The sequence below is a fragment of the Pithys albifrons genome, chromosome 1 (assembly GCF_047495875.1).
Source record: "Pithys albifrons albifrons isolate INPA30051 chromosome 1, PitAlb_v1, whole genome shotgun sequence".
Lineage (NCBI taxonomy): Eukaryota > Metazoa > Chordata > Aves > Passeriformes > Thamnophilidae > Pithys > Pithys albifrons.
In genome coordinates, this window is record NC_092458.1 from 66,315,166 (window position 1) to 66,328,169 (window position 13,004).

The 13,004-nt window shown below is 43.6% G+C and overlaps 1 protein-coding gene across 1 annotated transcript in view; it reads left to right on the forward strand.

Moving 5' to 3' along the window:
* Positions 1 to 13,004, forward strand: part of FLT1 (fms related receptor tyrosine kinase 1) — a 115,561-nt gene that overhangs the window by 93,661 nt on the left and 8,896 nt on the right. Inside the window, exons 18-25 of the mRNA XM_071553300.1 lie at positions 1,897 to 2,001; positions 4,910 to 5,023; positions 5,792 to 5,880; positions 7,664 to 7,823; positions 8,216 to 8,313; positions 8,846 to 8,968; positions 10,039 to 10,150; positions 11,803 to 11,902. Of these exons, the coding sequence (XP_071409401.1) occupies positions 1,897 to 2,001; positions 4,910 to 5,023; positions 5,792 to 5,880; positions 7,664 to 7,823; positions 8,216 to 8,313; positions 8,846 to 8,968; positions 10,039 to 10,150; positions 11,803 to 11,902 (901 nt within the window). The remainder of the gene's footprint in view (positions 1 to 1,896; positions 2,002 to 4,909; positions 5,024 to 5,791; positions 5,881 to 7,663; positions 7,824 to 8,215; positions 8,314 to 8,845; positions 8,969 to 10,038; positions 10,151 to 11,802; positions 11,903 to 13,004) is intronic.

Below are 13,004 nucleotides of genomic sequence, written 5' to 3' on the forward strand. Positions count from 1 at the left end.
GACCTTGGAGTACTAATTGACAGGAAGCTCAACATGAGTCAACAGTGTGCCCAGGTGGCCAAGAAGGCCAATGGGATCCTGGCCTGTATAAAAAATAGCGTGGCCAGCAGGACTAAGACAGTGATCCTTCCCCTTTACTCTGCATTGGTGAGGCCACACCTTGAGTACTGTGTTCAGTTCTGGGCCTCTCAGTTCAGGAAAGATATTGAGGTGCTGGAGCGGGTCCAGAGAAGAGCAACAAGGCTGGTGAAGGGACTGGAGCATAAGTCCTATGGGGAGAGGCTGAAGGAGCTGGGGTTGTTTAGTCTGGAGAAGAGGAGGCTCAGAAGTGACCTCATCACTGTCTAGAACTACCTGAAGGGAAGTGCTAGCCAGGTGGGGGCTGGTCTCTTCTCCCAGGCACTCAGCAATAGGACAAGGGGGCACGGGCTCAAGCTCTGCCAGGGGAAATTTAAGTTGGATATCAGAAAAAAATTCTTTGTAGAGAGAGTAATCAGGCATTGGAATGGCCTGCCCAGAGAGGTGATAGATTCCCCATCCCTGGAGGTTTTTCAACTGATATTGGACATGGCACTGAGTGCCATGATCTAGTAAATGGACTGGAGTTGGACCAAGGGTTGGACTTGATGATCTCAGAGGTCTTTTCCAACCCAATCGATTCTATGATTCTATGACAAATGCTGACGATTATTTTCTACTCTTCTCTTCTACACCGCAAAACCTGCTGCTATAGTCTTGTTAGCCACTTTGGTGCCTGGATTCTACTTCAAATGAAGCAAAAATTCAATCTGAAAAGAGTTACTTGGAAATAAAATTTATTGCTAGCTAATATACTGACAAGATCTCTCTGGCAAAGGCTTTGACAAACTCTTTAGAAGGGGAGAGGCAGCCAGAACTTGTTGATGTGAGCACAGTGTCAAAGAAGCAGTCAATACTGCCTGCTTCAAATGCTAGTAAATCATGCAGGAAGGTGTGAAGATAGTCAGATTGGCATAAAATGTCATGAACTTTAGCAAAGTTATAACTTGGAGTGTTACCTGGTGCTGAACATGAAGGAAGAAGACACTCATCTTTCACTGCTGGAGAATTTTATTGATTTTTATTGATTTATCTCAAGGACCTCTGAGTGCTTCTCCTGGGGTCTGCTCAGTAGGAGCATGATGATGGTGATACAGCACAAATGTCTGTCCTTGACACCTACAAACATCATACTCACCATGAGAAAACACAACATTTGTCATTTCAAGTATCCCCTTGCTAAATCCCCCAGACCTCATTTTGCAAATGTAAAGATCTCTGCACAGATTTGCAGCTTCTCTCCACTCCATTTTCTCAGCCCACTCAGCTTACTGGGGAAGAGCATTAGAGGGTTCTGCCTGTACTCCAGATACCACAGTGCAAAGTTGCTGCTGCCTCCCTGGACTGAAGATAATTTTAAGGCACCTTGTTTGAGAAGGAGGAATTTAATGTGTCAAAATGACAGTCTGTGACAAGCTGCATCTTAGGGGGTGTGTGAGTTTAGGGGGAGGCCCTGTGTTGTTGAGGACATAACTAGCAACGCTACAGCCTGCTGCAATGTGCTTAGGGAAAAGGGGAGCAAAACCTTTCTCTGGCAGAGCTAGACAGAGAAAAATGGGTCAGAAGCCAGTGTACCTCCACTGAATGATGTTATTAATTTACTGACATTTTCAATCATACCACTTGCTTCCTTCAATTGCTCTATCTTCTAACTTGTCTCCTTTCTCTTAAAAAACCCCAACAAACTAAAAAACCCTAAAACACTTTTCTGCTGGAAATACACCTATGGGAGTCATGGTACAGTACATTTTTCAGTTCATGATATGTGAAGCCATTTGCTGACAATTTCTTTTGTTTACCACTTTATTTTCTTTGCAGGGAAGTCTCTTGGACACGGAGCATTTGGAAAGGTGGTACAAGCATCTGCTTTTGGAATTCGGAAATCACCAACATGCAGAATAGTTGCTGTGAAAATGCTGAAAGGTATCTTGCTGCAAAGCTGAGTTGGAAAAAATGATACAGTGTTTACTTTTTTATATGATTCTGTGGTGAGCAAGAGCTTACCACAATAGCTCTTGGAAGCCTCCAAAATGTGTACAAATCAAGTTTCAGGTCCACCATAAGTGAAATGGCAGAACTAAGAAATAAAGATTGCATTCACAGCAAAACATTGCAACATTATGCTACACTGATCCTATATTGGTCACTGTAAATGAAATTTAGTGGAAGCATAAGGCATCCACATTGATGTGAAGACATTTGGATGGAAGCTTTCCTATCTTACTTGGTCATTGGTTTCTATGAGTAATCATTTTATTGTAAAAAACAGATGCCTTATATGTCTACTTTGCACCTGTCTGACTTCCGCTTTTCATTCTAACCTTCTCTAGTGGATTATATAATATGATTTTTCTTCATGAAGGCCCTTTAATTAAGCTAAACAGATTGAGCAGTTTAAATCTTGATGGTGTTGTACAGGTGTGTCTTCTCTGAGCTGTCTGCAGGCTCATCACATGGTGCTTAGGATGCTGACACCCAGGTTGTGCAATGGATTTGCCAGCACTGTTCATACATGAGTGCTCATCTGAAAGTGAATTCATCCCCCAGCTATTCGCTGCCACCTTCCTCACTGGAGCAGAAAGGATAAAAAAAACCTCATTGATTTGTAGAGGGCACTTGGGAAATTAGCAAGCAGGATGATACTCAGTCATAGCCTGCAGCAGCTGTGGTTGAATTCCCTAACCCAGAGTCCTGGTGGCATCCCTTCATATGTATGTAGCTTTCCCTTGTTTATGTATTTAAGGATCATAGCAGGCTTTTTTTACATTACCCTGGGAGCTTATGCTGCATTGCTTATCTGTCTTAATCCCTCAATTCTTTTTGGTGATATTCTCTGCCAGGACACATCCCTTATTCTGTCAGTAAGGCTTGCAACCCTGGTACTATTGGTTGAGTCTGTTCAAGCGTAGTTTGAATACATCCATCTTAGCCAGTGGTTCCTGGCTTCACAGATGTTTACTTATCATTTATCAGGAGATCTGTGCCAACTCCAGCCCTTGGAGGGACATGTGCACTGCTTTCTGACCTACAGTCTGGCAACTGTACATCATGTGGGTGTGTGCTCTTGATTTGTCCTCAACAAACTTGTCTGCAATATAATGTCCAATGCTTTTGCAGGGGGTGGTACATGCTATACAGGATCATCCCCAAGGAGAGAATTCGCAGCTGAGAGGGTTGCAAGCCTTTCTCCTCTCTCTTATTTCAGAAGCACAGAAATATTCTGGTGGCCTGTGTCAAAAGAACAACTACCTTGCAGCAGGAATGGCTGGAAAATGGGAGGAAACTAAAGCTTTGGTCCCTGTGCAGATCTGCAGCAGTAGGCCAATAGCCATCTGTGTCTCAGTTTCAGTGTTCACTGGTTTCAGCCTGTCACCTTGGTCATTGCCTGACCCTGGGTTAACTGAGCTGTTTTGTCAACATGCAGACATATCTGCTAGCTGAGTGGTCTGCCAGGCTCAACGTTTCTTTATGTACATCAGCAGGCTTTTGTGCCAGCCAGCACCATCAAGGCAGCAGTGAGTGTTCTGGAATAGAGAGGACCAGACAGCAGCTACAAGAAGTCTTCATGGTGGGATTCATGCATCCGTGTGCAGAGTAAATGGTCATATCTGAGTTAGTCACTCAAAAGCCCTTTCCTGGCAGTGGTGAGAAACAACAGTTCATCCCAACCTAAGGCACATCCCTGCATATGGAGAGCCAGCTGCTTGGTTAGCTCTGCTGACAATGAAGAGAGCTAGTGGTGACCAGATCCTCTGTAGTTATCTTCACCACAGGCACTTAAGGTATGGGGAGATCTGCCTCATTCCTTGTGTCTTCACTAGATTATACAGGAACTCTGCTGTCATGCATGGGCTTTGTCCTCACAGAATTCCCTTGAGAGAAAGTGTCACACCTATACAAGTAAATAGTGGGTCACTATGTGGATAACAAGTTTTGTGTGGGACACTGAGAAAAACTGTTTCCATTCAGATGTTGAAAGCAAGCCCTTTAAGACCTGCCTTTAGGGTGTTTTACATAGCACTGCTCTTCTTGCTCTTGGTGCCACTAAAATAAAAAACTCCTTTTGGACCTACACAAAGCAATGTGCTGTTTCTCTTGCTTTCTTAACAACATTAAATTCTGCATAAAAATATGCTCAGAGGGAATGAAAAGCTTTACTCAACACTAAATAAAATATTTTGGATTTATTTGAGGCATTTCTTATTTTATTACTATTACTATTATTAGTAGTATTGGTCATGACTGGTAGGGTGAGATGCAGTTACCTCACTTTAAAACCAATTAAAATTTACTTCCCTGGTCTATCTCCAGGCTTGCTATATAATAAACAGAACCAGACAAGCATCATCAAGGGGGAATTCATCTCTTCCCTATACAGATGGCTAAACTTGATGTCTGCATTAGCCTCCAGAAATACTTTGCTCTTGCCACTGACTCCTTAAGATATTGATTAGTTCAGGCTCGTATATAACACTTAGCTGAAGTCTGGTCAAATGAAACCTACTCTAGACAGAGTTAATTATAATCTTGAAATATCTTTTTATTTGTTCTTTCATTTTTTTGGCTGAAACGTCAAAACTATTCATGTGAAAAAAAATTTCTCTCAGTTCTAAATTTAACAGAGTCTACTGGGAGTAAGTTGAGTGCCTGACTCTTTTTATGAGTTTAATTGCAAGTAAGAGGATGCTGAGCAGGGAGGAATAGAGAAAGAACATCAACAGAAGTGCATTCAATAATGGAGGTTATTTCAATGGAAAGTAATGAGAAGTGGTAAAGCTCAGCAGGACCAGTTCGTTGACATTTCACATTGACTTTCATTTTCTCTTTACAGAAGGGGCCACAGCAAGTGAGTACAAAGCACTGATGACTGAGCTGAAAATCTTAATCCACATTGGTCATCATCTCAACATTGTGAATTTGTTAGGAGCTTGCACAAAAAATGGAGGTAAAAAAGTCTGCACTGCTTTGAAAATTGGTTTGGATTACCTCCCAGTGACAGTCAGTGGGCCATGTTATTTTTCATTCAGAGGTCAAATTATTAACTTGTAATATTTGAGCTCATCCTGTAGTTGGTGGGGAAAAGAAAAAAAAAAGAGGATGATAAAAAGAGACTCTTGGTCATTTAAAGAAATGATTAAACATTTCCTCTGTTTAAACTCTCTTCTGGTATTAACATGTGAAGTGTGAATATAGGACCATGCCACTTGCTCTCCTTTATCTCACTCACTTCATTGCTCAAACTCAAGTTAAACATGATCTGGAAAGGCTGGGAACAAAGGATATCAGCTGCTGTCCCTGAAAAACAAATCACTAGGCAGCTGTTGTAAAACCCTTCATGATATTACACTAAGCAAATCAAAAGGCCAGTATAAGCAATTGTTTGTTTTAGATATGCCACCTATTTGCATTCAACAACTGTGTGTGGGCTGTGAGACTCCAGTCTGAACTGCCCGAAGAGGAAACAGAGGGTCCCTCAGGACCCAGATTCATGACTAGCTTTCAAAAATTAGGCCCTTCCCTAATTTCCAGAAACAGTATTTGTTTTGATAACATGTCCAGTGTCCTTCAAGCAGCCTTCTACTGCATTATGACATGTTGCCAGTTATTCTGGACTTAGGTTATAGTTACGGGCATGAAAGACTATCCTTCTCAAAACTGATGTCACCTTGTATTGTTTTACGCTGCTCAAAATGCTTTTTTTGCTATTGCCCAGGGCCTCTGATGGTGATTGTTGAATACTGCAAGTATGGGAATCTATCAAACTATCTGAAGAGCAAGAGGAATTTTTTTTGCCCTAATAAGGTGAGGAGGCAGATGATCCTGGTAGGGTTCATCTTACCTGACCTAGGCATTGGTAATGTAGATGTCAGCCTCTGAGCTAGTCTCCTTAGACTCTCTTTTACCAATAGAGAGAAATGACTTTTGGGTGAAGTTCACCTGACCCACATTAATATTTGGCGTGGGGTGCGTTGTGCCAAGAAAGGATTCATCTCTCTCTGTCCCTGGCTGTGAAAGAAGACTGCTGTGAGTAATTCAGCTGGATCCATCTACAGCGAGGGGAAGTGAATGCTATCCAAAGTGTCTCCATATGTTCTTGCTCTGCTGCTGCTGAACCCCTTCCTGGTGAGCTTGAGGTCCCTTCAGAGGCTGCTGTCATCAAAGCCAAAGGAAGTGGTTTTGCCCACTGATTCCAGTACTGATGGGAGCACAACCGAAATAATGCCAGTGAAAGGACATGTCCCAAAACATCCTAATATTCAGAGATTTACAAATAATCTCATTATTGTGTGAGGAGAAGGGCTCCCAAGAGGAAAAGAGATTATTATCCCCACATCACACAGTGCTCTGAATCAAATTTATTATGGCATGTGTCTTATTATAAACCTAAACACAAATGTCCCAACCGTATGCTTGTGCACTTCCAGCAAAATCCTCCAAAGGATCCAGGGTTCTGAAATGGGATTTAGATGCAGAACAGCAGGCCTCAGAACCTCTGCTCAGCTGTGCCAAAAGCTCAGCAGCATCTCAGGGTGTTTCTTGGGAGGGCCTTGTGGGAGGGCTCACTCAGGAGGACATCTGCCTACAAAAGACTTTTGCTGAGTCTCTGTTCCCAAGGCTGTTCATGAGACACTGCAGCCATCTCCTCCTACATGTGGTTTTTAGAGTAGGATGCTCAGCAGAGTATAGCTGTGCAGGGCCCATCCTGAGTGGAGTCATTCACATACCCCCTGATGAGTAGTCTTCCCAGACCTGGTGGTTCAGCACCCTTGGGAAGGTTGTCCAGGCCGGAAGGGGAAGTTTGGCTCTGCACCAGCATACATACGGAAATGAGACAGTCACAGGTCAAGAGGAAAGCTAAGATGGGCAAGAGTATTGGCTGCTCTACAGGTAGCAGTGAAAAAGCATTTTCCAAACAGTGTTGCATGTGTCCCATTAAACCATCACGTCATTAGCCATAATATGAAAGCATTGGAGAAAGGTATATTGAAGAAAGGCAGTCACTTCTAATGGTAACTGTATTTCAAACACCAAGTGCCCCTGCTCCTCATTGGAAGGGCTTACGGCCCCACACCGAGCACTGTGCATGGACATAGAGGCAGATGCCTTAAGCAGACTGGGACAAAAAGCAGATGTTTAAGAATGCTGGGACACATGCACTGGGGGCACATCCTTCCCATCTCATCCATTCACATTCCTTCTCTGTCTGATGGAGAAAAATAGGGTCTTTCAGATGATTAATTTCAAGCTGGTATGAGCCACAGCCCAGCAGACATGTCCATCCATACACGCTGCAAATCTTCACCCCATCAGAAATAGCCCACTGTCCTGGTTATCCCAAAACCATGTGCTGGTGCTCTCAAACCACCATGTTTCTGCCCTCTGGGGATGGCCACCTTGGTGGAGCACATAGCTGCCACCAGCCCCTGGCTGCTAGTGGCGCTGGACACCCGTGCCAGTCGGAGATGTGACCACACATGCCACAGACCACTATCCTGGCAGAAAAGCGACAGCAGTCTGACCAGGTTCCTTTCCCACCCCCTTCTTCACTGTAATATAACACATCTTCTCCTCTGTTTGTTTGAAGGACTCCTCTCTGCAGGGAGAGCCAATGAAAGAGAAAAAGGATATTGAGCCAGTGGAAAGCAAAAAACAAAGGTTGGCCAGTGTCACCAGCAGTGAGAGCTTCGCGAGCTCTGGGTTCCAGGAAGATAAAAGTCTGAGTGATGTGGAGGAGGACGAAGAGGGTAGGTATTAATTCCTTCCTGTCCCTACACAGGCTGTGATATTTTTACAACATACTGTGCATCCCTGAAATTTTTTTCCTCATTTATCACCCTAATAAACATCCGTGGGAGACGCTCAGAGGGTCATGTCCAGAGGGTAGAAGATTTAAAAAAAGATTATTTCCAGGGTTACTAAATCTGACAGGAAAATGTGTGGTTGTTTCTTATGACTGCTTCTTATCTTTGGGGAAAACACAGCAGTGTCCATAGCACTGGGTGTAAAGCAAGAACTATTTTTGTTTCCAATGACAGTGGGTTGACCTTCAAATACCACTCTAGGAAGACTGAATTTATGGGAAAAAGGGGGTCTGTAAGGAGGAAAATAACTGTGAGTGATCTTTCCACCTCTGCAGATGCTGATGATCTGTACAAGCTGCCCCTCACTATGGAGGACCTGATCTCTTACAGCTTTCAGGTGGCCAGAGGCATGGAGTTCCTCTCCTCCAGAAAGGTGAGTTTTGCACTGAGGATTTTTCCCTGCAGAAGGATGAGATTCAGAGGGGATATCATGTCTACATTTTAGTGACGCATTTCTTGGGAGAGCTCCCAAAGGAAGAGCCATTTTCCTCTTGGTGTTATAAATATAACACTATGTTTATCGAAGTCTCTGTAGCCCATAAACACAGGATCATAACTGACGGTAGTGGATCAAGCTCATTCATTCGGGGAAGATCTTTTGGGTGTGGTAGGTTTTTCCTTAATTTCAACATATATTAGATAGGGAGCTCCCAATGGTTCAGTGGTTTCCCTGCAAATGTCAAGGGGCTTAAAAATTTATCACTTTCTGGAGTTAAGAACTTTTTTTGTTTTTAAAGAATTGCCACTGTTTACAGTAACTTCATGTAAAGTACAGTGAAATTGCCTAAAAATGTAAATGGATCTTAATAATAATAGTAATAATAATTTTAAAGGATATAGGAGACAGGAAATTTTTGGGCAGGAATAAGGAAATGCAGCTTGATTGTGAAACTGTTTTATTATAGTGCATTCATCGTGACCTGGCAGCCAGAAACATCCTTTTATCTGAGAACAATGTCGTGAAGATCTGTGATTTTGGCCTTGCAAGAGATATTTATAAGAATCCTGATTATGTGAGAAAAGGAGATGTAAGTCAAGATGCTTTTCATTTTCCCAAATATTTACAACATATAATTTCAAACTGTCCACCAAAATGTTCTGTAGACATTCACATTTCCTGAACTTAAGAGCTCAAAAGCAAGGATGAGCTATGGAGAAGTGCTGAGGGTCTGGAGAGCATTTCTATTCTCAGGCATAAGGCTAACTGCTTCACAGCTCTGCCCCTTTAATGCTTTATTTTTCAGACATGTTTCTTGGCTGGCTCAGCATAACCCCCTTATTTAGTAAACTTCCTTCAAAGAAACCAGTCCCTCTGAAACAAGGTGCGTGCTCTGTGGTGCTGCCTTGCCTGGGCCAAGCACTGCTGATGGTGTCTCAAGCAGCTGAGCAGGACTTGCTGCCTCCAGCATCTGCACAATGTTTTTTTGCTCCTCCTGCTGAGAGGAGGCAGTAAGCCCCTTGCCAGGCCTGTTGTGAAGGCTGGGTCAGCACACTTCACCTGCACCCACTGGCACCATGGGAATTTGGTGTGGGCACTGAATTCACACAACCTCTTTCTGGAGGTCTTACCCACCTGCCATAAATAGCTTTTATGATTTACAGCATTGCATATTAGCTGGGAAATGTGGTTCACATAACTTGGGTATTGCTCAGGAGACTCTACAGGCTGTGCTGAGGGGGCTTCAAGGGTTGCTATGTACTCATGCAATTCAGGTTCTGAGAGTTTCCCCAAGAATATCTCCAACACCATCACAGAATGATTGTGCTTGAATGCAGGGTTTTCTGCCCTGTCTCTATGATACTGGCAAGAGACCTCTGCTCCTACATATCCCAACATCCCTGTAAAGAAAAGGCCTGGTCCTAGGTTTCCAATGTCTGGTGTTTTGTGCCACACATTTTTAAAAACAACCTTTTACTCCAACAATTTCTTAAGAAAGCATCTGAATGAGTGTGGATTTATCTTGACTGCTTGTAAGGAAATCCCACGGGTTCCTGTTTGAATGGTATTTATTTACATAACAATATATAGCTGATTCATCTCTGATTAAATTCTTTTAGGCTTTGAAAATAATAGTCAGGTTTGTGCCTTTTACTCCAGGCTCGACTTCCTCTCAAGTGGATGGCTCCTGAATCCATATTTGATAAAATCTACAATACAAAAAGCGACGTGTGGTCTTACGGGGTCTTGCTGTGGGAGATATTTTCCTTGGGTATGTTAACTCTGCACCTCAGGAGCTGGACTCGGGAATGGGGACTGCAGCTTGGGGGGAAAACATCCATTACCTTCAATGATCTTTGCCAGGTGTTTAGTAAAGAAAGACCTAAATCAGTCAGAGGTAGGGCATGCGGGTAGATGCAGAGGGAGTATCATGCCACTGTGAACTAGAAGTTTTGGTGCTTGTAAGAGCACTGAGAGGTCACTTGCCAAGCTGAAAGCCTTAATGGATAAGCACAGCTACCTGAGAACTTTAGCACCTACTTCTGCCATGGGCAAAACCCAAGCTTCTCTCTTTGCCTGTTGAAACCCTCCGTAAAGGATACAGGGCAGCAAAGCTGGAGCAGTCGCAGTGCTTTGTCTGACTGATGGCAGAAACCAGGCGAATCTGTTAACTTTTTAAAGCATTTTAATTGAATGTGGAATCTTGTGGGATCACACAGAGCTGGCAGCCTGGGTCATCAGCTCCCTGGGAGCAAGGCATCGCGTCCTCTGCCACAGGTAGCATTCAAGACACTGAGTGCCATGAGCTGGGTGCTCTCTCAAAAGCTTCCTATTTCTCTTGTGGGAGCAAGGGAGTCAACCACACGGAGAGGTATGTGCATGTCTGAGATTCTGTCACCTCCATTTCCAGTCTGAAACCAGAACCTTCCCCCAGCCCAGGAGGGACCCAGCACACACCTCACCCAGGCTACTGGATACAGCAGGAGAAAAGCATCTGCACAGATGCTACACGATGAACTGGAGCATGCCATCTGAAATTAAAACCCTGCAAAGCTTTTTTTCCTCCTTTCTTTCATGTGGAAAAGGCAGGATACAAGATGTACACTGAGTGGGAACAACAATGACCATCAGAATAGCAGAATCTTAATTGAGTTCAGCACAGAGCCTGACAAAAGAGGCGAACAGCAGAGGAAACAATACTATACAATTCTCAGGACAATCAATCATTTATTAGTTTAAATACATGTTGTTGGTCAGCCTGCCAACTCTTGTGATTTTATGATCAGCTTCATAATACCTGCTATTTTTTTCTTAAAGCCCCAGCTCCTTGAACCTGGCAACTTGCTGACTTTCTGAAAGGTCTTTTTTTTTCTTTCGTTTTCCCTTTTCCTGATTTTTTTTTCTTTGTCTACAGAAAAAAAGACCAACAACACAATTAGGCTGCATCTTAAAAACACAGAAACTAGAAAAACAATGCAAGTGCACTCTGATCTGATTTAAAACTATGATTTAATTTTTTTCAAGGTGATTTTGAGCATTTGGGGTTTGTTAATACTCTGGTGACTAGAATTTGGAGTAGTTCAAACCAATAGAAAGATCAGACTTGGCTTTTCAAGGGATACTGTTAAAGTAAAAATCACGAGTATTTTTTCCATTCAGGTCAGGTAAGCACCACAAATAGTTGTGCGTTTGATCTTGCCCCACTCCAAGGACTGGGGCTTGGAGCACCACCAGCCACAGTTCCCTGTCTGTGGCATTTGGCATGGCCAGGTCTTGCACGGGAGTGGGGGGACACCCTCTGGCCCCAACTCTGCAACCTGACGCTACACATCCCAAGTGTTTGAGGGACATGCATAAGGGTCACAGCTAGGTCTCAGGTACCCAACTCAAGGCATGTATCTATTCTTCCAATGTTGCCTCCAGGTGCCTCTCCTTACCCTGGAGTCCAAATAGATGAGGATTTCTGCAGTAGACTGAAGGAAGGCACAAGAATGCGAGCCCCGGAGCAAGCGACTGAGGAGATGTAAGATGCTTTTGCTTGTCCTGTGTACTGCCATCCTCCTGGGCTGCCTTGCAGATGATGTAGAGTGTCTGTAAAAGTACCCCGAGCCAGCCTAAGGAAAAACAACTCAATCCTGCATCAGTACTTTGTTGTGCACCCCCCACCTTGGCCCCCTGGCCCTCCCACAGGGTGAGATAGGGCAGGGACGGACATGGACCTGAGCCCAGTGCACCACCATGGCTGGTCTCCAAGGGGCGCTGAGCAAAGAGGAGGAGTAGGAAAGTCATTCATTTCTCGCCAGGTTTAATATTTACTGACGTGCACACAGATAAGTGCTGGAGGAATGTGACATTATTAACATCATCTTGACTTAGGAAATGACAGAGGAAGCTTCCTCACAATCACTCGGGTAATGAGGGTCCACCCTTTCCCGTACATGGTGTCTGATGACAGAGGAAGGTGACAGGGACCCACAGTCTCCCAATCCGTATTGTCTGAGTCCTTCCATCACAACATGAGTTGTTGCTGCAACTGCATGGCCAACACCTTTCTATAGACCTAGGGGAGTCCAGGTGAGACCCTGAGTTTGCAGCCCCTCTGCCTTGGAAGCTGGACAGACCACCTTGCCCAGGGAGCACATGCAGCACACTGAACATTCATCCCATGAAACAAATCATTGAGGACTATGAACATATCCTGGGTATTTTACCTCTGGAGACAAAATCAAGTACGTGCAGTGTCTTGGTGCCTTTCTGGGTGCTATGTCATGACTCTAAATAGCAACACTTACCAAAAAATAGTCCTGGAAGAAGAAAGGGTTGCGAGCCAGCCATGCCTATCTGGGAGTATTGCCCATTGGCTAATTTTATTATCCTACTGACCGTAGATAAGAGCTTTTTTTTTTTCTCTTCCACATATTTTATTGCAGGAAGGAAAGCTCAGCTCAACCAATACAAGGAAGTGACACATTCATATAAGTCATTTTAGGATGCCTTAACCTAAACATTGCCAGTTAATAGATGTTTAATACAAAGGTTTAATGCTTAATTAGGAATGAAAAAAAGCAAGTATGACTAGTTAACTAAATTATTCTTTTGATGTGGTCTTTCAGGGTCTTGAATGA